The following is a 26,035-nucleotide window of genomic DNA, read 5'->3' as shown; positions in this document are numbered from 1 at the left end:
TACAACAATGCGGTCACACAACGCATCCATCCATCTGTTACGTTGCACTTCATGCAGTGCTACGGACAGAAATGGGTGTCCCACCACCTGGAGACGTGGCGTCACGCTGAGATATGGCAGCTTTTGTCATCATTCTGAATACATTGATCACCAAAATTAAAAGGAGAGGGAAAAGAATCCTTGAGCTACGGCAGGCATTCCCAACAACCAAAAAAAAAGGAAACAGTGGGAGACGTTTCAACCATTTGAAGGAATTTTTACAATTGGAGGAAGAACGAACGCGGGAGCTTCTTCCTGCCCAGAGGTAAATCTGAATTGTGAGAACAAGAGGTTTCCCAATTAACAGCCGTTACAAAGCCAACAGTCGTGGAATTAGAATACACCAAGTGCAGAGGAACCCACTGGGACCATTGAGTCCAACGCATGGAACAGCCCAAGCTGGGAGGAGCCCATAAACATCATCAAGTCCAACCCAAGGAACATCTGAAGTTGGAGGAAAACCATGGGGAGCATTGAGGCCAACTCACCCCCAAGTTGGAGGGAACCCATCAAGCCCATCAAACTCCAACGACACGACTCCGTATTTCTACCCCAGCAAATAACTCTGAGAAAGATGCCAAAGCACTTAAAGTACTTCCAATTTTCTTTATTATTATTATTATTATTTTTCTTTTTTTTTTTGAAAGATTAGTGCTCTTTTTTTATTAAATTTTTTAAATTTTTTATAATTTTCCATAGGGAACCCCGAACTTCATGTCACTCCTATTGCAAGCTGCACGCATCCAACACGCCCATGGCAATGAGTCACCCTGCGACACGTCGCTCCTTGGAGGTGTGAGCAGTTTGGTGAGGAAGTCTGAAGATCCTGAGAGTAATCCAATGCTGCTGGTCTGTAACCAAAGGGAAAAAATAGTGCATTTCACTACGGACAAACCGAGTCAGAATCGAGCGATGCCGCTGCCTTGATACCGGAGGTGTATGCTATAAAAGAACCGGTAAAAAAATCTTGTAAATCACACACTCATCTTTAATATCATCGAAAGAAAATAGTTAAGAATGCGAGAACTGTTTACAGATTAAAAAAATATCTTTGAAACCATCTGATCTTAAAAATAGACAATAGTAGTGAGGCTTAAAATACAACCACTCGCATCAAAATGTTCCCAAAGCAGCACCTCGCGACCCCGGGGCCGTTAGGATAACGCCTCGGTCGTTAGGAAGGTGGGGTGGGTTGGAGGAGTCACTTTGTCACAATCCGAGTCCAACACAGCTTTGCCTTTGCTGGAGGACGCCGAGCACTCCTGGTGGGAGCCCTCGGTGAGCTTGGAGGTGGAGCGCGCCATCGAGCCACCGTGGCTCCCGTTGGTTTGCGAGCAGACGTTGCTGACTTTGGCCGCCTTGTTCTTGTGGTGGTTGTTGTACACCTTGTACTTCATCAGGAGGATGAAGATGAAGACGAGCACCGACGCCACGATGATGCCCCCGATGATGATGATCATGGTGCCCCCGAGGAACTGAGCGTGGAGGGAACGGCACTGCTTGTACTCCTCCTGGGTGGTGAACTGCACGCAGCCGATCACCCTGGTTGCAGTCAGAGATGTCAGCCCGTCGTCGTACACGGCCAGGACGCAGAGGTCGTACTCACGTCCTGCAACCAGATCAGTCAAGAAGAAGGATTTACTAGCAGCTGGGATCATCCTGGAAGAGAGAATACGTACAGTAAACATCCAAATGGGTCAAACCTTCGGATTCCTCTTCAGTCTACTCGGCGGTAAGCGGCCCGCCGCGCGGGTTGGAGCTGGATGGGCTTTAAGGTCCCCTCCAACCCGATCTTCTGGGTTCTGTGACCTCAGAGGTCCCTCCCAACCCAACCATTGTAGGATCCCAAGGTTCTACAACCGTGAAGGTCCCTCCAACCCAACCATTGTAGGATCCCATGGTTCTACAGCCCTGAAGGTCCCTCCAACCCAACCACTGCAGGATCCCAGGGTTCTACAACCCTGAAGGTCCCTCCAACCCAACCACTGTAGGATCCCAAGGTTCTGTGATATTCAAGATCCCCTCCAACCCAACCATGGTAGAATCCTGTGGTTCTGGGGTTCCTAAGGTCACTTCTAACCCAACCACTATAGGATCCCATGGTTCTACAGCCCTGAAGGTCTCTCCAACCCAACCACTGTAGGATCCCATGGTTCTACAGCCCTGAAGGTCCCTCCAACCCAACCACTGTAGGATCCCAAGGTTCTACGACCCTTAAGGTCCCTCCAACCCAACCATTGTAGGATCCCACGGTTCTACAACCCTGAAGGTCCCTCCAATCAAACCACTGTAGGATCCCAAGGTTCTGTGATATTCAAGATCCCCTTCAACCCAACCATGGTAGGATCCTGTGGTTCTGGGGTTCCTAAGGTCACTTCTAACCCAACCACTGTAGGATCCCATGGTTCTACAACCCTTAAGGTCCCTCCAACCCAACCACTATAGGATCCCACGGTTCTACGACCCTGAAGATCTCTCCAACCCAACCATTGTAGGATCCCATGGTTCTGTGATATTCAAGATCCCTTCCAACCCAACCACTGCAGGATCCCAAGGTTCTACGAACCTTAAGGTCCCTCCAACCCAACCACTGCAGGATCCCAAGGTTCTGTGATATTCAAGATCCCCTCCAACCCAACCATGGTAGAATCCTGTGGTTCTGGGGTTCCTAAGGTCACTTCTAACCCAACCACTATAGGATCCCATGGTTCTACAGCCCTGAAGGTCCCTCCAACCCAACCACTGTAGGATCCCACGGTTCTATGACCCTGAAGGTCCCTCCAACCCAACCATTGTAGGATCCCATGGTTCTACAAGCCTGAAGGTCCCTCCAACCCAACCACTGTAGGATCCCACGGTTCTATGACCCTGAAGGTCTCTCCAACCCAACCACCGTAGGATCCCACGGTTCTATGACCCTGAAGGTCCCTCCAACCCAACCACTGTAGGATCCCATGGTTCTACAACCCTGAAGGTCTCTCCAACCCAACCATTGTAGGATCCCAAGGTTCTACAACCCTGAAGGTCTCTCCAACCCAACCACTGTAGGATCCCATGGTTCTATGACCCTGAAGGTCCCTCCAACCCAACCACTGTAGGATCCCATGGTTCTACAACCCTGAAGGTCCCTCCAACCCAACCACTGTAGGATCCCATGGTTCTACAACCCTGAAGGTCTCTCCAACCCAACCATTGTAGGATCCCAAGGTTCTACAACCCTGAAGGTCTCTCCAACCCAACCACTGTAGGATCCCATGGTTCTATGACCCTGAAGGTCCCTCCAACCCAACCACTGCAGGATCCCATGGTTCTGTGATCCTGAAGGTCCCTCCAACCCAACCACTGCAGGATCCCAAGGTTCTGTGATATTCAAGATCCCCTCCAACCCAACCATGGTAGGATCCGTGGTTCTGGGGTTCCTAAGGTCACTTCTAACCCAACCACTATAGGATCCCATGGTTCTACAGCCCTGAAGGTCTCTCCAACCCAACCACTGTAGGATCCCACGGTTCTATGACCCTGAAGGTCCCTCCAACCCAACCATTGTAGGATCCCATGGTTCTACAGCCCTGAAGGTCCCTCCAACCCAACCACTATAGGATCCCATGGTTCTGTGATCCTGAAGGTCCCTCCAACCCAACCACTGCAGGATCCCACGGTTCTATGACCCTGAAGATCTCTCCAACCCAACCATTGTAGGATCCCATGGTTCTACAACCCTGAAGGTCCCTCCAATCAAACCACTGTAGGATCCCAAGGTTCTGTGATATTCAAGATCCCCTCCAACCCAACCATGGTAGAATCCTGTGGTTCTGGGGTTCCTAAGGTCACTTCTAACCCAACCACTATAGGATCCCATGGTTCTACGACCCTGAAGGTCTCTCCAACCCAACCACCGTAGGATCCCAAGGTTCTACGACCGTGAAGGTCCCTCCCACCCAACCACTGCAGGATCCCAAGGTTCTACAACCCTGAAGGTCTCTCCAACCCAACCACTGTAGGATCCCATGGTTCTACAACCCTTAAGGTCTCTCCAACCCAACCACTGTAGGATCCCAAGGTTCTACAACCCTGAAGATCTCTCCAACCCAACCATTGTAGGATCCCAAGGTTCTACAACCCTGAAGGTCCCTCCAACCCAACCACTGTAGGATCCCAAGGTTCTACGACCCTTAAGGTCCCTCCAACCCAACCACTGCAGGATCCCAAGGTTCTGTGATATTCAAGATCCCCTTCAACCCAACCATGGTAGGATCCTGTGGTTCTGGGGTTCCTAAGGTGACTTCTAACCCAACCACTGTAGGATCCCACGGTTCTATGACCCTGAAGGTCCCTCCAACCCAACCATTGTAGGATCCCATGGTTCTACAAGCCTGAAGGTCCCTCCAACCCAACCACTATAGGATCCCATGGTTCTATGACCCTTAAGGTCCCTCCAACCCAACCATTGTAGGATCCCAGGGTTCTACAACCCTGAAGGTCCCTCCAATCAAACCACTGTAGGATCCCAAGGTTCTGTGATATTCAAGATCCCCCCCAACCCAACCATGGTAGAATCCTGTGGTTCTGGGGTTCCTAAGGTCACTTCTAACCCAACCACTATAGGATCCCATGGTTCTACAACCCTGAAGGTCCCTCCAACCCAACCACTGTAGAATCCCATGGTTCTACGACCCTTAAGGTCCCTCCAACCCAACCACTGCAGGATCCCAAGGTTCTGTGATATTCAAGATCCCCTCCAACCCAACCATGGTAGGATCCTGTGGTTCTGGGGTTCCTAAGGTCACTTCTAACCCAACCACTGTAGGATCCCAAGGTTCTACAACCCTGAAGGTCTCTCCAACCCAACCACTATAGGATCCCACGGTTCTATGACCCTGAAGGTCCCTCCAACCCAACCATTGTAGGATCCCATGGTTCTACAACCCTTAAGGTCCCTCCAACCCAACCACTGCAGGATCCCATGGTTCTACGACCCTTAAGGTCCCTCCAACCCAACCATTGTAGGATCCCATGGTTCTACAAGCCTGAAGGTCCCTCCAACCCAACCACTGTAGGATCCCAAGGTTCTATGACCCTGAAGGTCTCTCCAACCCAACCACTGTAGGATCCCAAGGTTCTACAACCCTGAAGGTCCCTCCAACCCAACCACTGTAGGATCCCATGGTTCTATGACCCTGAAGGTCCCTCCAACCCAACCACTGTAGGATCCCATGGTTCTACGACCCTTAAGGTCCCTCCAACCCAACCACTGCAGGATCCCAAGGTTCTGTGATATTCAAGATCCCCTCCAACCCAACCATGGTAGAATCCTGTGGTTCTGGGGTTCCTAAGGTCACTTCTAACCCAACCACTATAGGATCCCATGGTTCTGTAGAAGGTCCCTCCAACCCAACCACTGCAGGATCCCATGGTTCTATGACCCTGAAGGTCCCTCCAATCAAACCACTGCAGGATCCCAAGGTTCTGTGATATTCAAGATCCCCTTCAACCCAACCATGGTAGGATCCTGTGGTTCTGGGGTTCCTAAGGTCATTTCTAACCCAACCACTGTAGAATCCCGCTGTTCTATGATCTTTAATATCCCTCCCAACTTAACTACTGTAGAATTTCACGGACCTATGACCTAAAGGGCCCTCCAACCTAACCGCTGTAGGATCCCATGGTACCAAGACCTTTAGGAGCTTTTCCTACCCAACCTCTTGAGGATTTCATGATTTTACGATCTTTAAGATCACTTCCAACCCAATCGTGGCAGGATCCTTAAAGTCCCTTCAACCCAACCACTGGTTGGGAACTATTGGTCCCCAATGGGAAACCCCATTTGGGAGCACTCTATGGGATTCCTGTCTGTGGGGCTCAGCCCATCCACAAGACGGAGGAGTAATTGACAAATAATTATGCAAAGCACCGTTTTCCCAAAATCTGAGTTATTTGAGTGATTCAGCCGCCGCCGAGTGCTCACTTTTCATCATATTTTGTTATGGGATGACTAAGCAGAGGGGTTGGGATGGAAATGTGACTAATTACCATAATGAGCTACGTGTGTTTGTGCGCCGTATTACAGCTGTGATAGAACAGAAAGTGGGAAAATGGTTCTAAATCCGCCGCACCGCTCCTGAATGAAGACCAAATCCCTCCCTTGGAATTGTATATTTTCATCCTTTCTGGTAATTTCAGACTGATTTTCAGCTTTGCGAGTAAGGAAAAGCACAAAGCTCTGATGGATGATTTTTTGCTGCGTTTTTTCGGGGGGAAAAATGAGCAATTTTGGTGTGTATCAGAAATTTCACGGAAACTCAAGTTCCCCAAAGCATTTACTTACAACAAGGCCCTTCATTCCTCAACGTTTTCCCTAAAATAAGGACTTTCCCCCAAAACTTTTTGCCACAAACAAGGAAATTTCCCCCAACTTCTTGCCCAAAACAAGGACTTTTTCCCCCCTCATTTTGCACAGAAGAAGGGCTTTGTTTTTCCCACAACCTTTTTTCAAAACCATGACTTTTCCCCCAACTTTTCACTGAAAAGAGCCACTTTCCCCCCAACATTCTCACATCTCCCCGAATATCTCAAATTTTCCTCTAATTTTTCTCAATTTTCTTTGAGTATCTCGTATTTTCACCTATTTTTCTCACTTCCACCCGAATTTTTGCCTCTAATCTTTCTCACTCCCACCTCCATATTTCACGTTTTCGCTCTAATTTTTCTCACTTCTTCCTGAATATCTCTAATTTTCTGATACTTTTCTCACTTCCACTTCAATATTTCAATTCGCCTCTTAATTTTTCTCTCTTCCACCTCAATACTTCACATTTTTTCTCAGTTTTTAACTCGCTTCCACCTGAAAACCTCAATTTTCCTCATTTTTTTCCTGAAATTTCTCTGAATATCTCCAATTTTCCACTCTTTTTCTCACTTTCACCTCATTGAGACAAACATCTCATTTTCTCCTCTTTTTTCACTCCCTCATAAGCGTCCAGTTATCGCTCTATTTTTCTCACTTCCACTTCAATATTTCACTTTTTCGCCCTACTTTTTCTCACTTCTTCCCGAATCTCTCTTATTTTCCAATATTTTTCCCACTTCCACCTGAATATCTCCATTTTTTCCTCTAATTTTTCTCAACTTTCTCTGCAGATCTTCAATCTCCCTCCAACTTTCCTCGCTCCCCGCCTCAACATTCCGCACCTCCCCTTAACTTCCCACGCTCCCACCCCAACTCTTCCCACTCCCCCTCATCTCCTCACTTGCACAGCCATGGATTGGGGGTTACCTGTAGACGAGGATCTCGTCGGAGGAGCTGTTGTACTGAATCTGGAACATGCGGATCCCGGGGAGGTGCTGCTGCGACGGCCACTGGATGAGCGCGGAGGACGACGTCAGCTCCCCCACCACCACCGCCGCCTTCTCCTGGGGCCCTTTTGTCTCGTTGGGAAAGCTCGATTTGGCCGAGATGAGGATGTCTGATGGGCCGTTCTCCGCCTCCTTCTCACAGTTGGTGCTGTTGGCCAAGTTGGGGTACGGCGTCACCACCAACTCCACCGGCGCCGTCGATTCCCCGGCCGCGTTGGACGCGATGCAGGTGAACGTTCCCTTATCACCCAAAGAAGTCCCCACCAGATCCAACGTCCCGTTTTCGTACGACGTCGTCCTGGAGGTGTTGGAGACCAGCTTCCCATCAGGCGCGATCCATCGGACGTAGGGGTCGGGGTCGCCCACAGCTTTGCACTTCAAGGAGACGCTCTGCCCCTCGCTCACAGCCACCTTCGGGGTGCGGTGCGTGATCATGGGGGGCTCGCACACAAATTCCTCCTCTTTGATGGACCAGAAGTATTTCCCCATCAATTCCGGCGGCGAAGCGCACGTCTCCAAATCGTCCTCCCTGGTGAGACGCCTCAACCAGACCAACTCGCAGTTACAGTGCAGAGGGTTCCCCCCAAAACTCAGCACCAGCGACGTCAGCGGAGACCCTTTGGATTTGGCATAGACGGGAATCCTGGAAAAGAGTGGATCCGGAGGGATCTTCTTCAGCTTGTTGGAGGTCATGTCCAAGCGGGCCAACTTGTGCAGGTTGGAGAAGATCCCCTCCGGGACGAACTCGATGAGGTTGTGGTCCAAGCTGACCGTGTTGACGTTGGAGAGCTTGGCCACCGTTTCCCAAGGAACGTTGACCAGATTGTTGTAGGACAGATCCAGGTCCTCGATGGTCTCGATGAAGTCGTCCAGCGATCTCGGGGAGATGTAGCTCAGCTGGTTGTTGCTCAGGATCAAATGGCGGAGGTTAATCAACCCTTTGAAATGGTCCTCGTTGATGTAGGTCAGCCGGTTGCTGTCCAGGTGCAACGCGTGGAGGCCCTTAAGATCGAAGAAGGCGTAAGGCATGATCTGACTGATGGTGTTCCTCGACAGGGTCAGGTGGATGAGGTTGGTCATGTTGGCAAAATCCTTCCGCCGCAGCGTGGTGATGAAGTTGTCCATCAGCCGCAGCTCCGCCGTCCTCCGGTCGATGCTGGGGGGCACGAAGAGGAGCCCCGTTTTGGTGCAGAGGATGGTGAAGGACGGGGAGAGGTTCTGACACATGCAGCGCTTGGGGCACAGCATGGCCTTCACCGCCGCGCTGACAACCAGCAGGCAGACGAGCAGCCTGTCCATCGTAGGAGAAGGGCAGACCTGGGGGGGGAGAGCAGTGGGAAACGCTGTTATGGGGCGGCGTGAGGCACTCTGTGTTGTGTCTATGGGGCAGCTCTGCAGGTTAGGGTTATCCTTTAGGATTTACGCCGTCGTTTCGCCTTTATTGGGTTCTATCTGTGTTGTCCTTATTTCCTATTTACGTCACCGTTCCTACCCATGCCACCATTTCCTATTTACATCATCATCATTTGTATTTATGCCATTGTTTCCTATTTTCTGCCATCATCTCCTATTTTCTGCCATCATTTCCTATTTTCCACCATCATTCACTTCCTATTTATGTCATCATTTCCTATTTTCCACCATCATTCACCTTGTATTTATGTCATCATTTCCTACTTTCCACTGTCGTTTCCTATTTACCACCATCATTTCCTATTTTCTGCCATCATTTCCTATTTTCCGCCATTATTTCCTATTTTCTGCCATCATTTCCTATTTTCCATCATTCACTTTCTATTTATGTCATCATTTCCTATTTTCCATCATTCACTTCCTATTTATGTCATCATTTCCTATTTTCCACCATCATTCACCTTGTATTTATGTCATCATTTCCTACTTTCCACCGTCGTTTCCTATTTACCACCATCATTTCCTATTTTCTGCCATCATTTCCTATTTTCCACCATCACCATCATTTCCTATTTTCTGCCATCATTTCCTATTTTCCGCCATTATTTCCTATTTTCTGCCATCATTTCCTATTTTCCATCATTCACTTTCTATTTATGTCATCATTTCCTATTTTCCATCATTCACTTCCTATTTATGTCATCATTTCCTATTTTCCACCATCATTCACCTTGTATTTATGTCATCATTTCCTACTTTCCGCCGTCGTTTCCTATTTTCCACCATTATTTCCTATTTTCTGCCATTGTTTCCTACTTTCCACCATCGTTCACTTTGTCTTTAAGTCATCATTTCCTATTCAGCCATCATTTTCTATTTACATCAACATTTTGACTTTATCATGTTGAATCTACACCGTAATTTTCCATTTCCGTAATCATTTTCTATTTATGTCATTGTTCATTTTGTATTTATGTCATCATTTTCTGTTTATGTCGTAATTAATGTTGCATTTGCGTCACCATTTCGTTATTTATCCCACTCAGTCTAAAGAATTCCATTCTTTTTTCCCAATGTCTAAACAAATCCATTATTTTTCCCATCCTGCCTCAATAATCCCATTGTTTTTCCCATCCTACATAAAGAATTCCACTATTCCTCCCATTCCTTCTGAAGAATTCAATCATCTTTCCCATTCTGTGTAAAAAACTCCATTATTTTTCCCATCCTATCTGAAGCATTCCATTATTTTTCCCATTCAATCAGTAGAATCCCACTATTTTTCCCATTCAATCTGAAGAACTCCATTATCTTTCCCACTCGACTTCAAGGGTTTTATCCTCTTTCTCCACTCTGCGTTAAGAACGATCCTTTTTTCCCCACTCTCCCCAAGGCCGTTTCCTTTTGTTATTTCCTTATTTTTCACTTCCCTCAGCCAGCAGTGCTTGGAGATAGGAATATTTTTAGCAGTGAGAAGCGTTTGCTGCTGAGCGTCTGCATTCCTCGTCAGCGCCCGCTGAGCGCCGAGAACAAATGTTCGTATCCAAATATGTCCTTATTTTTTTCTGTTTTATTTTTTTCTGCTGTTTTGTGTGTGTGTTTTCCTTCCCCTTCGCTCCTCCTTTCCCTTCCTTCTCCTTCCTTCCCTTCTTCCCCCCTTCCTCCTTCCCTCCCCTTTCCCTTTCTTTCCCCTTCCCGTTTCCCTCTCCCTTTCTACCCCTTCTCATTCCCCTTCCCTTTCCCTTTCTTTTCCCCTTCCCTTTCCCTTCCTTTTCTCCTCCTTTTCCTTCCCTTCTCTTCTACTTCCCCTTCCCATTCCCTTCCCCCCCTCCTTCCCATCTTCCACTCCCCTTCCTCTTCTCCTTTCCCTTCCTTTCTCCTGCCCCTTCCACTTCCCTTTTCTTCCTCTTTCCATTCCCTTCCCCTTTCTCCTTTCCTTCTCTTTTCTTTTCCCCTTCCTTGCCTTCCTCTCCACTTCTCCTTTCCCTCCTCCCATTTCTCTCCTCTTTCCCCTTTGCTTCCCCCTTCCCTTTTGCTTTCTCCTTCTCTCATTTCCCTTTTCCCTTCCCCTTCCCTCCTCCTTTCCCCTTCCCCTTTCTTTCTCCCCTTCCCCTTTCCCCTTCCCTCCCCTTCCCCTCTTTCCCTCCCTCGCCTTTCCTCTTTTCCTTCCCCTTCCCTCTCTCCCTTTCCCCTTTTTCGTCCCCTTTCCCTCTTGTTACCCCTCCCGCTTCTTTCCCCTTTTCCTTCCCCTTCCTTCCCTTTTCCTCTCCCCTTCCCCTTCCTCTCACCCCCCCTTTCCCTTTCTCAACATGCTCTATTTATTTCCTCTCTCTCAATGCCCGGTCAGCCCTGTGCCTCAGTACAACACACTCACTGCCATTAGCAGTTAGCGAGCTAATTAAGCCGTTAATCCAAACATCTGCACCCACCACGGAACCGCCTTCAGGAAATCTCCCATTTGGTCTCAGGCAGATCCATCTGAACGCAGCAGATAGAAACCACCAGCTCGGCACACGGCCTCAAAGCCCCAAAAAGGCATTTTCTGGCACAAAATCAATTTTTCTTGCATGACATCACTTCCCCTCCCTTCCCCCTCCTTCCCCCCCCCCCCCACATGCCAGCAGTTTTTCAGCGTGACATCGCGACCCCCAGCTCAGCACCAAAGAAACCCAAGTTGAGCTGCATGCAGTAATCATCAGAGCCCAAAGGACACGGTAAAGTTTCAATCAGTAGCCAATACCAGCGAAAAGATGAAGTTGTGTCGGACCCAGTGGTCAGCACCACCAAGAAACATAAGTCAACCCACACCCGATTGGTCAACATCACCCAAAAATCCAAGCTGAGATGGAGCTGATGGTCAACACCACCAAGAAACCCAACTGAATCTGCACCCAATGTGCAGCACCAACTAAAAAAGTCAACTACAGATGGACACAGGAGTCAATGCCACCAAAAAAATGAAGTTGAGATGGAGCCGGTGGTCAACACCACCAAGAAACCCAACTGAACCCGCACCCAATAGTCAACACCATCAAACAGGCCCGAGCTGAGATGGACCCAGCAGTTAACGCCACCAAAAACCAGAACCTAACCCACACCCAATGGTTAACACCTCCAAAAATGAATAAATCTGCCATAAAGAAGTAATTCAGTTCATCATCATTGAAAAAGAAAAGAAAGGAAGAGGGAAGGAAGAGGAAAGGAGGAGGAAAGGAGGAGGGAAGGAGGAGGGAAGGGAGAAGGAAGAGGGAAGGAAGAGGGAAGGGAGAAGGAAGAGGGAAGGAAGAGGGAAGGAGGAGGGAAGGAAGAGGGAAGGAGGAGGGAAGGAAGAGGAAAGAAGGAGGAAAGGAGGAGGGAAGGAAGAGGAAAGGAGGAGGGAAGGAGGAGGAAAGGAAGAGGAAAGGAAGAGGGAAGAAGGAGGAGAAGGAAGAGGAAAGAAGGGGAGAAGGAAGAGGAAAGAAGGAGGAAAGGAAGAGGGAAGGAAGAGGGAAGGAAGAAACTCTGGATTTTAGGATCGCTTCAGATTTGGCCACACTGTTCGTAATTTCTTGGAATAAAAGGTGGAGGACTTCCTTTCCTCCTTCTTTCCTCTTCCTTCCCTCTTCCTTTCCTCTTCCTTTCCTCCTTCTTTCTTCTTCCTTTTCTCCTCCTTCCCTCCTCCTTCCCTCTTCCTTCCCTCCTCCTTCCCTCCTCCTTTCCTCTTCCTTTCCTCCTCCTTCCCTCTTCCTTCCCCCACTTCTTTCCTCTTCCTTCCCTCCTCCTTCTCTCTTCCTTTCCTTCTCCTTCCCTCTTCCTTCCCTCTTCCTTCCCTCTTCCTTTCCTCCTCCTTTCCTCTTCCTTCCCTCTTCCTTTCTTTTCTTTTTCGATGATGATGAAAATTCCGGATTTGGGGATTTCTTCTGATGGTTTACAGCATTACAGGAAGAAGAGATGGAGGAAAACAAGGAAATCCCAAAAATGCTGATTTTAGGATGGTTTTGGATTCTTCCTGGTGGTTTGTAATGAAGCCATGGCTCCCCTGTGGCCCACCAGGCTCAGGGCTGCGCAGAGCCCTCGTTAGAGGGCAGCCCAATTAAAAACCCAAGAAAACCATCGTCACTGCTGACCACCCTAACGAGCTGCTCCGTAATTAAAGCGGTGCATTAAAATATCATCCGCTGCTGTTCTGCGATACGAGGGCACCGCTGCCGCCCTGCTCTCCAGACAGAAGAATTAGTTAATCATCTTGTGAATTAGAGATGGCTTTAATTACAGCTGGTGCGTCCTCATTATCCTCCTACCACGCCAAGATGTCCTTAGTTACGCTTTTTGTTCTTTTTCTTTCTGCTTTTTGTCTTTTTTTTTGCTCATTTTTTCTTTTTTGGCTCCTAATCCTTTTGTTCTTAATCCCTTTTTTTTTCCTTATTCTTTTTGTTCTTAATCCTTCGGTTCTCATTCTTTTTGCCCTCTTCTTCTTTCCTATTTTTCCCATTCTTTCCATTCCTTTCCCAACCTTTCCTGCCCTTTCCCATTCCCTCGATTTCTTTCCCATTATCTCCATTCTCCCCCATTCTTTCCAATCCTTTCCCATTCTCTCCATTCCTTCTCCATTCGTTCAGCCCTTTCCCTCTCTTTCCCACCCTCTCCAATCTTTTCCCATTCTTTCCAACCCTTCCCAATCTTTCCCGTTCTCTCAATTTCTTCCCCATTCTCTCCAGTCTTTCATATTCTTTACATCTTTCCCATTCTTTCCAATCCTTCCTCTTTCTCTCCCGTCTTTCCCATTCCTTCCCATTCTTTCCAACCCTCCATATTCTTCCCACCTTTCCCATTCTCTCCAATCCATTTCCATTCTCCCCCATTCTCTCAATTCCTTTCCTATCCTCTCCAATCTTTCCCACTCTCTCCATCTTCTCCCTTCTCTCCAATCCCTTCCTATTTTCCCCATTTCCTCTCCTTCCCCATTCTCTCAATTTCTTGCCCATTCCCCCTTCTTTCAACCATTTCCCACTCCTTCCTCTCCTTCCCTTCCCTTCCTGCTCCCATTCTCTCCAATCTTTCCCACTATTCCCATTTCCCACTCTTTCCAGTCCTTTTTTTTCCCCAATCCCTTCCTATCACATTCCCATTCCCATTACTTATTCTCTTCTCATTACCTTATTGTTCTTTTCCCCCTTATTTCTCATTCTCATCACTTTTTATCCTTATTTCCTCTCCTGTACTAAATACAACGAAAGAAACAACAACAACAACAAGAACCGCAGCCAATGCACCCAAAACAACAACAACAAATAATTTCACACCCCTCAACACCAACATTAAGACCCACGAGAGGTAAATTCCACCCCACAGCACACGGAGCGACGTTCCTTTTTCCATCCCAATTCGCCCCCAGACCCAACACAGGGTGCCGAACAGCAGAACGGTTCCCAAACTGCCCTCATCATCTATCGCGATATCACAGAACTGCATCACCAGATCCCACCCCACAGCACAGAACCGTGTCGATACCTGCAGGAACCGGAAGAAAATCCAACATCTTCCAAACAACCTGCTTGGAATCTGCATTATTTTTAGGGCAAAGGAGCCCCGCGTCGCATCTCAGCACTTCTCCTGGGCTCGCCATCCTTTTCCCACCGACGCCAGAATTAATTTCCAAGGAGCAGCAGATTGAAGAAATCACCCCGTGAAGAGCAAATGCATAAATAGGCAAATGGAGCAGTGGTGCCACGCAGGGGGGAAAAGGTGAGGCTGAACACAGGCAGTCTCTCATCATCCTCTTTGCAGAAGCATCCGGGTCGCACCCTCAGCCACGCGTCCAGGGCAGGCAGGTCGTCATTTGAGATGGTAATTAGTGCTGTTGATAACGAGGGCGAGACCCTGAGGATGGCAGAGCAGAAATCACCGAGGTGCTCATTAAGAGCCATTCGGGGTCGCCCAGCGCCGTCGCTTCGAGTGGCTGCTGGTGTGTGGGAAGAGGAGGAGAAGCAGTAAATGGATCCCACGAGGGAAATTCCTCCATCCTCCCAACAGCGTGGGGTCAGCGGGGATGGACGAAGCCCTCATCATCTCAGCAAGTGCCAATTTGCCAAAAAAAAGAAAGACAGAATATAAGAGCTGCTCGAGCTCCTGGCTGACAGCCCGCCCCCCATCCACCACAAAGAATCAGGAAGTCATTAAGGTGGGAAAAGACCCCCGAGGTCGTTAAGTCCAACGGTTGAGCCCTCGTCAACGACCTGCCGACCATCACCGCCCATTCATAAAATCATGGAGTCATAGAATGGAGCCGTAGAATCGTTGTTTCGTTCATAAAATCACGGGATGGTCGAGATTGGAGGAGGCCTCTGAGGTCACCGAGTCCAACCACCGAGTCACCACCGCTGCACCCATTGGTAACATCATGGAATTGTGGAATCATGGAGGTTGGGGACCTCAAAGATCATCGAATCCAACCCGTCACCCGCCGCCGTTCGTTCATAAACGCGTGGAATCGTAGAATGGAATCGTAGATTCGTTCATAAAACGAATGAGACTGAGATGGAATCGTAGATTCGTTCATAAAATCACGCCGAGGCTGAGGTTGGAGGAGACCTCCGAGGTCACAAAGTCCAACCACGGCCCCACCGTCCCTTTATCCACTTGTAACACTACAGAATTACAGAACCATGGAGGTTGGAAACCTCAAAGATCACCAAGTCCAACCATTGACCCATTCTCTCAACTTCTTTCCCATCCCCTCCGATCTTTCAATCATTTCCCACTCTTTCCACTCCTTCCTGTTCCCATTCTCTCCAATCTTTCCCACTCTTTCCATTTTCACACCACACTGGAACCATCGAGGCTGCAAAACGCCTCTGAGATCATCAGTTCCAATGGTTGACCCATCACCTCTGTGTCCAGCCGTAGAATCCTTAACGTTAGGAGAAGATTAATGGAATCTGGGGTGGCAAAGTGGGACCCAAGGCCCAGCACAGCCCCATAGAATCATAGAATCACCAAGGTTGGAAAAGACCTCCAAGCTCATCCAGTCCAACCGTTCCCCCATCACCAACAGCTCCCACTGAACCACGGCCCTCAACACAACATCCAGCCTTTCCTTCAACACCCCCAGGCTCGGTGCCTCCCCCACCTCCCTGTGCATCCATTCCAGTGCCTGACCACCCTTTCTGACCAGCAATTCTTCCTCATGTCCAGCCTGAATCTCCCCTGCCGTAGCTTGAAACCAATCCCTCTGCTCCTATCACTGATGACACGAGAGCAGAGGCCGACCCCCAGCTCACTACAACCTCCCTTCAGAAGCCATAGAGAGCAATGAGGTCCCCCCCTGAGCCTCCTCTTCTCCAGGCTGAACATTCCCAGCTCCTTCAGCCTAAGTGCCACAACCGCAGCGAACCGCAGAACAAATTCATTCGTTGGGTTGGAGGTCGCACTTTAGGAGCTTGGAGGACTTCCCCAGCCTCAATGATTCCGTAACTCCGCGATGTTACGCATGGATGCAGCGGTGATGGAGCAAAGGTTGGAGCTGACGATCTTGGAGGTCGACTCCAACCTCAATCATCTCATGATTTTATGAATGAATCCTTGATTCTATGATTCCATTCTGCCTCCACGATTTTATGAATGGTTGGTGGGGGGTCAACGGTTGGACTTGATGATCTTTGAAGTCTTTTCCAGCCTCAGTGATTTCACAGTTCCATGATGTTACGAATGGACGCAGTGGCGGTGGGTCAATGGTTGGACTCAGTGACCTCAGGGCTCTCCTCCAACCTCAACCATTCCATGATTTTATGAGTGAAACAACAACCCTACGACTCCATTCTACGACTCCATGATTTTATGAATGGACACAGTGGTGGCGATGGGTCAACGGTTGACCTTAATGATCTCTGAGGTCTTTTCCAACCCCAATGATCCCATAATTGCACGATTTTAGGAATGGACACAACGGTGACGGGTCAATGGATGGAGCTGATGACCTCAGAGGTCTTCTCCAGCCTCAACGATTCCATAACTTCATGATGTTACGAATGGACGGCGGTGACGATGGGTCAACGGTTGGACTTGAGGATCTCTGAGGTCTTTTGCAGCCCTGGTGATTCCATAATCCCATGATTTTAGGAATGGACACGGTGGTGACGGGTCAATGGATGGAGCTGATGACCTCAGAGGTCTTCTCCAACCACAGGGATCCCCAAACCCTACAGTTATTCTCATCCCAACCCCACACCCACTGCCCTGAGAGCGGAAATCGAGGCAGCGTTCAGCTGTGCCGCGCTCAGACTCCGCGCCAGCGTCAATGACGTGAAACCAACCCAATTTTCAGGTAGGAAACACGAAAGAAAGGGATCCCAGGACCGCAGGACAACACAACTTGTCACGCAGAGCTTTTCATCCCCCTCAGCTTTGTGGTCCTCCCGTGAGCCGCGCCGGATTTCACGCACCCCAATGAACTTTCACATCTGATTGATGGATGGCGTCCCCCAGGGGTCGGTGCTGGGACCCATCCTGTTTAATGTCTTCATTGACGGCTTAGATGAAGGGATTGAGTGCACCCTGAGTAAGTTTGCAGATGACACCAAGTTGGGAGGTTGTGTCGATCTGCCTGAGGGCAGGGAGGCCCTGCAGAGGGATCCGGATCAGCTGGATCGCTGGGCTGAGATGAATGGGATGAGGTTCAACAAGGCCAAGTGTTGGGTTCTGCACTTTGGCCACAACAACCCCATGCAGTTACAGGCTTGGGGATGAGTGGCTGGATGATTGTGAAGAGGAAAGGGAGCTGGGGGTGTTGGTTGATGCTTGGCTGAATGTGAGCCCACAGTGTGCCCAGGTGGCCAAGAGGGCCAACAGCATCCTGGCATGCATTAGAAATGGCCAGCAGGAGCAGGGAGCTGAGCATCCCCTGTACTCAGCACTGGTGAGGCCAAACCTCGAGTGCTGTGTCCAGTTTTGGGCCCCTCACTGCAAGAAAGACATGGAGGGCCTGGAATGTGTGCAGAGAAGGGCAATGAAATGGTGAGGGGTCTGGAGCACAAAGATGAGGAGAGGCTGAAGGAGCTGGGATGGTTCAGCATGGAGAAGAGGAGCTCAGGGGAGGCCGCATTGCACTGTACAACCTGCTGAAGGGAGGCTGTGATGCAAAAGGCTCTGGCCTCTTCTCCCAGGCAAACAGTAGGACCCGAGGAAATGGCAAGAAGTTGTACCAGAAGAGGTTTAGGTTGGATATGAGGAGAAACTTTGTCTCTCAAAGGGTGGTCAGGCGCTGCAATGGCTGCCAAGGGAGGTGGTGGAGTCGCCGTCCCTGGTTGTGCTCAAGAGGCGCCTGGATGAGGAGCTGTGAGATGTGGTTTGGTGCTGGTGGCACTGATAGCAATGGGAGGGGGGTTGGACTGGATGATCTTGCAGCTCGTTTCCAACCTTGTGATTCTGTGTGATTCTATGATTTCAGCTTCGTAAGCCGGAGGGGAGTAAAACCCAGAGACCCCAGCGCCGCATGGCAAAGCTCGAGCCACAGAAAAGGGCGAAAGGAAGGCTCAAAAACAAAAACACCACCAAGAAATCACGAACCAGGAGAGCGCTCCACACAACGGCGTCGCCATCCAAAGCCGCTACAGCAGCGGATTTATTCCCTGCAACGCATTTAATCCCTGCACAACCCCTTCCGACAGAGCTTTAATGGGGATGAGCCGCCTCTGCTCAGCCCATCCGACATCACCCGGCTCGCAGGGGTTTCCTCTCCTCTGTGCCGATGCCGATTTGTCGAAGCCACGAAGCGACGGGGGGTTAAAAAGAGCCCCCCCCCCCCCCCCCCCCAAATAAAAATCAGCTCCGACTGCCTTCATGTAATTAACGAATTAACGCACACAGTGTTGGGAGTCACCATGGAAAAACCACATTTCAGGGTCTCCGGTGTAACGCTCACAGATGTGGGGTCTCCATATGAAACTCACAGATTTGGGGTCTCCATATAATGCCCACGGTTTTGGGGTCTCCATATAATGTCCATAACCTTTGGGTCTTTATATCATGCCCACGTTTTTGGGGTCTTCATACAACACCCACAGATTTGGGCTCTCAATATAATGACCACGGTTTTGGGGTCTCCATATAAAACTGACAGATTTGGGGTCTCCATATAACGTCCATAATCTTTGGGTCTTGATATCATGCCCATGTTTTTGGGGTCTCCATATAATGCCCACAGTTTTGGGGTCTCCATCTAAAACTCACAGATTTGGGGTCTCCATATAACATCCATAATCTTTGGGTCTCAATATAATGCCCACAGATTTGGGGTCTCCATATAAAACTCACAGACTTGGGGTCTCCATATAATGTCCATAACCTTTGGGTCTCCATATAATGCCCACAGATTTGGGGTCTCCATATAAAAATAACATTTTTGGGTTCTCCATACAACACCGACAGATTTGGGGTCTCCATACAACGTCCATAATCTTTAGGTCTCAATATAATGCCCACAGATTTGGGGTCTCCATACATCACCCACAGTTTTGGGGTCTCCATATAACGTCCATAATCTTTGGGTCTTGATATCATGCCCATGTTTTTGGGGTCTCCATACAATACCCAGAGATTTGGGGTCTCCATATAACATCCATAACCTTTGGGGTCTCCATATAACACCCACATTTTTGGGGTCTCCATATAATGTCCATAATCTTTGGGTCTCAATGTAATGCCCACAGATTTGGGGTCTCCATATAAAACTCACAGATTTGGGGTCTCCATACAACACCCAGAGATTTGGGGTCTCCATATAACGTCCATAATCTCTGGGTCACAATATAATGCCCACGGTTTTGGGGTCTCCATACATCACCCACAGATTTGGGGTCTCCATATAATGCCCACAGTTTTGGGTCTCCATATAAAACTGACAGATTTGGGGTCTCCATATAACGCCCATAATCTTTGGGTCTTGATATCATGCCCATGTTTTTGGGGTCTCAATATAATGCCCACAGATTTGGGGTCTCCATATAACATCCATAATCTTTGGGTCTCAATATAATGCCCACAGTTTTGGGGTCTCCATCTAAAACTCACAGATTTGGGGTCTCCATACAACGTCCATAACCTTTGGGTCTCCATATAATGCCCATGGTTTTGGGGTCTCCATATAAAAATCACATTTTTGGGGTCTTCATACAACACCCACAGATTTGGGGTCTCCATGTAACGTCCATAATCTTTGGGTCTTGATATCATGCCCATGTTTTTGGGGTCTCCATATAATGCCCACAGTTTTGGGGTCTCCATATAACATCCATAATCTTTGGGTCTTGATATCATGCCCACGTTTTTTGGGGTCTTCATATAATGCCCACAGATTTGGGGTCTCCATATAGCATCCATAATCTCTGGGTCTCAATATAATGCCCACAGATTTGGGGTCTCCATATAACGTCCATAATCTTTGGGTCTCAATATAATGCCCACAGATTTGGGGTCTCCATATAACATCCATAATCTTTGGGTCTCAATATAATGCCCACGGTTTTGGGGTCTCCATATAAAACTGACAGATTTGGGGTCTCCATACATCACCCACAGATTTGGGGTCTCCATATAATGTCCATAACCTTTGGGTCTCCATATAATGCCCACAGATTTGGGGTCATCATATAATGTCCATAATCTTTGGGTCTTGATATCATGCCCATGTTTTTGGGATCTCCATATAATGCCCACAGATTTGGGGTCTCCATATAACTGCTATAGATTTGGGATCTCCATTTGACGCCCACATTTTTGGGGTCTCCATAGAAATGTGATACTGCACTATGAGATGCTGTAACCCGGTGCCCTAAAATCGCAGCTCACCTCTAATAAAGCCCATAAGTCATCAGCCCCCATATAACAACACCCCCAAAATCACCAGATCCTATATAACAACACCGCCAGCTCATGTAATAAAACCCCAAAATCACAGCTCATGCCTTATAAAACCCCCCAAAATCATCAGCCCCCATATAGGAACACCCCAAAGCTCATACAGTAATGCACCGAAGCCCCTCTATAACACCCCCCAAATCCCCACCCCATAAAGAACCCCCTCCCCCAAATCTCCACCCCATAAAGAACAGCGCCCCTAAATCTCTGCCCCATAGACAAGCCCTCCCCAAACCCTCATCCTATAGACAACTCCCCACCCAAACTTCTGCCCCATAGACTCTCTGTCCCATATACAGAACAGCACCCCAAAATCCCCACCCCATAAACGACACCCCCCCAATCTCTGCCCCATAGACAACACCCCCAAATCCTCACCCCATACAAAACCCTGCCCTCCCCCAAAATCTGCAGCCCGTGCAGAACAGCATCCCAAAATCACCCCGTTTTCCCCCGACCCCAAAACTGCCCCCCATTTCGGGGATTATTTCCCCACAATTCCCCTGATCTTCAGTTGCCCATTTTCTGATTTATTTCCCCCAAAACCCTCACAAACTTCAAACTGCCCATTTTTGGCATCTCCCCCCCCCCCCCCCCCCCCATCCCCATGACCCCAAAACTGCCCATTTTTAGGATTTTTTCCCTCAAAACTCCCCCAGCCCCAAACTACACATTTTTGGCATGATAACCCAGAATCTTCCTGACCCCAAAACCACACATTTTTAGGATTCCCCCCCCTTTCACCCCCCCCCAAATCCCCATGACCCATTTTCCCTATTTTTCTCCCCAGAATCCCCACGACCCCAAATTACCCATTTTTGGCATTTTTTTCCCCCCAAATCCACCCATTTTTGGGATCTCCCCCTCCACAGCCATTCCCCCCCCCCCCCCCTCTCCCCGTGCCGGGAGCACTGCTGACAATGACACTGCAATTTATCAACCGTGGGGTGCAGGAAACCACAAGGTGAAAAAGGAATTCCAAATAATTAAAAAGAATTTAAAATATTCACGAATGAAAAGGTTGAAAAATGCAAAAGGGAAAGAAAGAAAGAATGTAAAATAACAAAAAAAGGAACCGTCAGGAAGATAACCTCCCCCCTTCCCTTCCTTCCTCCCCCCCCCCCGCCCCCCCCCCGCGAATCGTTCATCCCCGCAAGAAACGGCGAGGTGAAAAATGAATTAACAATAATTAAAAGGGTTTTGAAATAATCACCGATTAAAAGAATGGAAACCAAAGAAGAGAAAGAAAAAAAGAATTAAAAATATAAAAAAAAAAAAGCAATGATCGGGAGGATAAATCCGCCCCCCCCCCCAGCCTTCATCCCCACCGTCATCATCGACAGAACAGCGCCTTCCTCCCCTCGTCCTCATCTTCATCTTTGGCCCACCCTTCTTTATTGCCGTCCTCATCTTCATCCCCATCCTCCTCATCCTCACCTTCACCATCTTAATTAACCCTATCCCTACCCTTCTCCTCCTCCTCCTCTTCCTCGCCATCCTCCTCCTCATCCTCACCTTATTAACCCTATCCTCACTCATCCTCCTCATCACCCCCACCCTCCTCATCCTCGTTTTCATCCCTGTCTTCATTAACCCTATCCTCACCCTCTTCCTCACCTTCACCCCCATCCTCCTCATCCTCATCTGCACCATCTTAATTAACCCTATTCCCACTCTCACCTCCACCGTTTCATCTTCATCCCCTTCTTAATTAACCCTATCCTCTTCCTCATCTTCACCCTCATCCTCCTCATCCTCATCACCTTAATTAACCCTCTCCCCACCTTCGTCCTTCCTCCCGTCTTCATCCCCATCCCATTCCTTCATCTTCATCCCCATCTTCATTCACCTCACCCCCCTCCTCTTCCTCATCTTCATTCCCATCCCTTCTCTCCATCCCCACCCTCCTCATCATCTTCCACCCCATCCCTTCATCCTTTCATCTTCATCCTCATCCCCAACCCTTCCTTCATCCCCATCCTCCTCTTCCTCACCTTCTTCCCCATTCTCCTCTTCCTCCTCATCGTCCCCATCTTAATTAACCCCATCCTCACCCTCTTCCTCATCTTCACCCCCATCCTCATCCTCCCCATCAGCAACAGCTTCACCCCCCTCCTGCTCCTCATCTTCATCCCCACCCTCTTCATCACATCCCTCCTCCTCCTCTTCATTACCATTCTCATCTTAATTAGTCCCAATTAACCCTTCCCTCCTCAACCCCCCACATCATCATCACCTTCTCCCCCATTCCCCCCATCCTCTTCCTCCTCATCCCTTCCCCTTCATCCCCACTCCAATCAAAATCTTCATCCCTACCCTCATCATCCTCATCTTCATCTCAATGAACCCTAATTAACTCCTCCCTCCTCAGCCCCCCCCAAACCATCACAGCCTTCATCCCCCCCATCCTCCATCTCTTCATCTTCATCCCCACCCCCCGTCCCCTTCCTCCTCATCCCTTCTTCATCCCCACCCCACCCTCATCACCTTCATCTCAATTAACCCCAATTAAGCCCTCCCTCATCACCCCCCACCACCTTCATCCCCACCTCCCCATCTTCTTCCTCACCCCTTCACCTTCATCCCCACCCCATCTTCACCATCAAAATCTTCATCCCCACCCTCGTCCTCATCTTCATCTCAATTAACCCCAATCAAGCCCTCCCTCCTCACCCCCCCCAAGCCATCACAGCCTTCATCCCCCCCATCCTCCATCTCTTCATCTTCATCCCCACCCCCCCATCCTCTCCCTCCTCATCCCTTCTTCATCCCCACCCCACCCTCATCACCTTCCTCTCAATTAACCTCCATCGCTATTAAATTAACCTCCCTCCTCACCCCCCCACACCATCACAACCTTCGTCCCCCCCCATTCCTCCATCTCTTCCCTTCACCCCCATCCCCACCATCACAACCTTCATCCCCATCCCCCCCCTCATTAGCAACCTATTCCTAATTAAACCTCTCACAAGCAGCCCCCCCCCCCCCCCCTCCTCCCCCCGCCCACGAGCATCCCTTCACCCCCCCATATCCCCCCCCCGCTCACCTGCCGCCCCTACCCCCGGGGCTCGCCCCGCTCCGTCCCTCCTCCGCCGCCTCCGCCCATCGCTCCGAACCGTTCCGAACCGCTCCGAACCCCTCGGAACCCCCCCGAACCCCCCCCCGGTACCGCCGAAGCGGAGCGGAGCGAAGCGCTCCGCGATGCCGCAGCGCCGCGCCCGCACCGGGAGGCGGGGCCAGGCTGAGGCCACGCCCACCGAACGGCTAGACCACGCCCACACCCCCGCCCACACCGCGGAGGCGAAGGGGGGGGCGTGGCCTCGTGTAGACACCGCCCACTCCCGCGTATACAGGTACGATGGGGGGCGGGGTCACGCGTAGCCACGCCCACAAAGAAAAGCGCCCTGCAACATCGATGTATCTTTGGGGAAGGGGGCGTGGCCGTGAGACGGCCCCGCCCACCCTCCACCGTTGGGGGACTTAAGAACGAGGCGTGGCTTAGTCGTGACCCCGCCCCATCTGCGGTTTTGGGCGGGGCTTCAGCGTGGCCCCGCCCACAGCGCAATTACGGGGGAAATAGCCGAATGAGGTGCATGTTAATTGGTCGCTTTTATCTTTACAAGGAATTAGTGAGGAATTAGCCCTTGATTAGAATTTGACTCGAAGGGATTATCATCTGATTAGAAGGGATTATGTCTTAATTTCAGATTACCAATTAATTATCAGGGGTTGCGCTTTAATTAGAAGAGGTTTATTTTTTTCTCCTTTGATTGGGGTTCCCCTTAATTATAAGGGTTCATACGCCCATTAATGGGATTACCCCTTAATTACAAGTGTTTTTCCCCCCATTAACGGGATTGATCCTTAATTATAAGGATTTTCCCCCCAATGAATGGGATCACCCCTTAATTAAGAGCAATTTTTCCCCTACTAATGAGGTCACCCCTTAATTTTGGGGCTACTTCCCCCCATTCATGACAACACCACCCACTCCTTAATTAACTCCTTTCCCTCCTACATGGGGATTACCCCTTAATTTTGGGGCTATTTCCCCCCATTAATGGGATTACCCATTAATTAAGAGCACTTTCCCCCCCTTACATTGGGATCACCCATTAATTACAAAGGTTTCCCCACACAAATGAGGTTACTCCCCTAATTACAAGGGCTTTTTTCCACCTGTAAATGCAATTAGCCCTTAATTACAATTTCTTCATCAGGTTTGATGTTTTTGCCTTGTTTCATTTAATTGTTTTTCGTTAATCAATAAAGGAGACCCCAAAAGAAAGGAAGACCCTCCCACACACATCCCAATTTCCCACCTGCTCCACTTGTCTTAACGAACCTGTCCCTCTTAATTACATCATGTCGGCGCGCTCATAATGACTGCTAATTACTTTGTAACAAAGAATTTTCTTCCCGGCATTAATGCGGGATGGGCAGAAAATGCCCCAAAATGGTGGGATTCTGTGGGATTTTTTTCCACCCAGTTTGGATCCCAGTTGGGATTCCCCATCTATGGGGTGCCCCTATAGGGGGATGTGTCATTTATGGGATGGGATTGGGATGGGGAACGGAACCGGGATGGGAGACTGGGAATGGGAACAGATTTGGGATGGGATTTGGGATGGGGAATGGAACTGGAATGGGAAGGAGTGAGATGGGAGATTGGGAACGGGGATGGGATTGGGATGGGAAATGGGGAATGGATTGGGGATGGGGATGGGATTGGGATGGGGAATGGATTGGGATGGGGATGGGATTGGGATGGGAATGGGGAATGGATTGGGATGGGGATGGGATTGGGGATGGGAATGGAACCCAGGTGGGGAGATTGGGGATGGGGAACGGGTTTGGGATGGGACTGGGATGGAATTGAGATGGGGAAGGGGGATTGGGATGGGAACTGGGGGATGGGGAACGGGATGGAAATGGGATGGGGAATGGAAATGGAATGAGGGATCGGGGACAGGGAATGGGATGGGGAATGAAATTGGGGTTTGGGATGGGGAACGGAACCGGGATGGGAGACTGGGAATGGGAACGGATTTGGGATGGGATTTGGGATGGGATTGGGGTGGGGAATGGAACTGGAATGGGAAGGAGTGGGATGGGAGATTGGGAACGGGGATGGGATTGGGATGGGAAATGGGGAATGGATTGGGGATGGGGATGGGATTGGGATGGAATGGAACCCAGGTGGGAGATTGGGGATGGGGAACGGATTTGGGATGGGACTGGGATGGGAAGGGGATGGAATTGAGATGGGGAAGGGGATTGGGGCGGGAACTGGGGGATGGGGAACGGGATGGAAATGGGATGGGGAATGGAAATGGAA

The 26,035-nt window shown here is 49.5% G+C and overlaps 2 protein-coding genes across 3 annotated transcripts; one reads left to right on the top strand and one right to left on the bottom strand.

Moving 5' to 3' along the window:
- Positions 1–645: 645 nt before the first annotated feature.
- LOC125687525 (leucine-rich repeat and fibronectin type III domain-containing protein 1-like protein) lies at positions 646–23,858 on the bottom strand. Of its 2 annotated transcripts, none has more exons than XM_048932689.1 (3): positions 23,744–23,857; positions 7,313–8,709; positions 646–1,698 (listed from the first exon to the last, which is right to left on the bottom strand). In XM_048932689.1, exons 2-3 carry the CDS (start codon positions 8,689–8,691, stop codon positions 1,194–1,196), a joined length of 1,884 nt encoding a protein of 627 aa, XP_048788646.1. In that variant the 5' UTR covers positions 8,692–8,709; positions 23,744–23,857; the 3' UTR covers positions 646–1,193. The 2 variants fall into 2 exon arrangements, with proteins under 2 accessions (XP_048788646.1, XP_048788647.1); XM_048932690.1 differs by having other exon boundaries at positions 1,538–1,648; positions 23,744–23,858.
- Positions 12,305–18,565, top strand: LOC125687528 (proline-rich protein 36-like). Its single transcript, XM_048932694.1, has 2 exons — positions 12,305–14,529; positions 18,230–18,565. The coding sequence occupies exon 1, from the start codon at positions 13,044–13,046 to the stop codon at positions 14,007–14,009; it is 966 nt and encodes a 321-aa protein (XP_048788651.1). The 5' UTR covers positions 12,305–13,043; the 3' UTR covers positions 14,010–14,529; positions 18,230–18,565.
- Positions 23,859–26,035: the final 2,177 nt, after the last annotated feature.

Source organism: Lagopus muta (genome assembly GCF_023343835.1).
Source record: "Lagopus muta isolate bLagMut1 chromosome 37 unlocalized genomic scaffold, bLagMut1 primary SUPER_37_unloc_1, whole genome shotgun sequence".
NCBI lineage: Eukaryota > Metazoa > Chordata > Aves > Galliformes > Phasianidae > Lagopus > Lagopus muta.
This window is presented reverse-complemented; position numbering and strand designations above follow the sequence as displayed.

Excerpts from the sequence above, each read along its gene's own strand:
- LOC125687525 (XM_048932689.1), bottom strand. The coding sequence starts at position 8,691 with ATGGACAGGCTGCTCGTCTGCCTGCTGGTTGTCAGCGCGGCGGTGAAG. Across the intron at positions 1,699-7,312 it reads GACGAGATCCTCGTCTACAG|GATGATCCCAGCTGCTAGTA; the intron begins GTAACCCCCAAT and ends TCTCTCTTCCAG.
- LOC125687528 (XM_048932694.1), top strand. The coding sequence starts at position 13,044 with ATGGCTTTAATTACAGCTGGTGCGTCCTCATTATCCTCCTACCACGCC.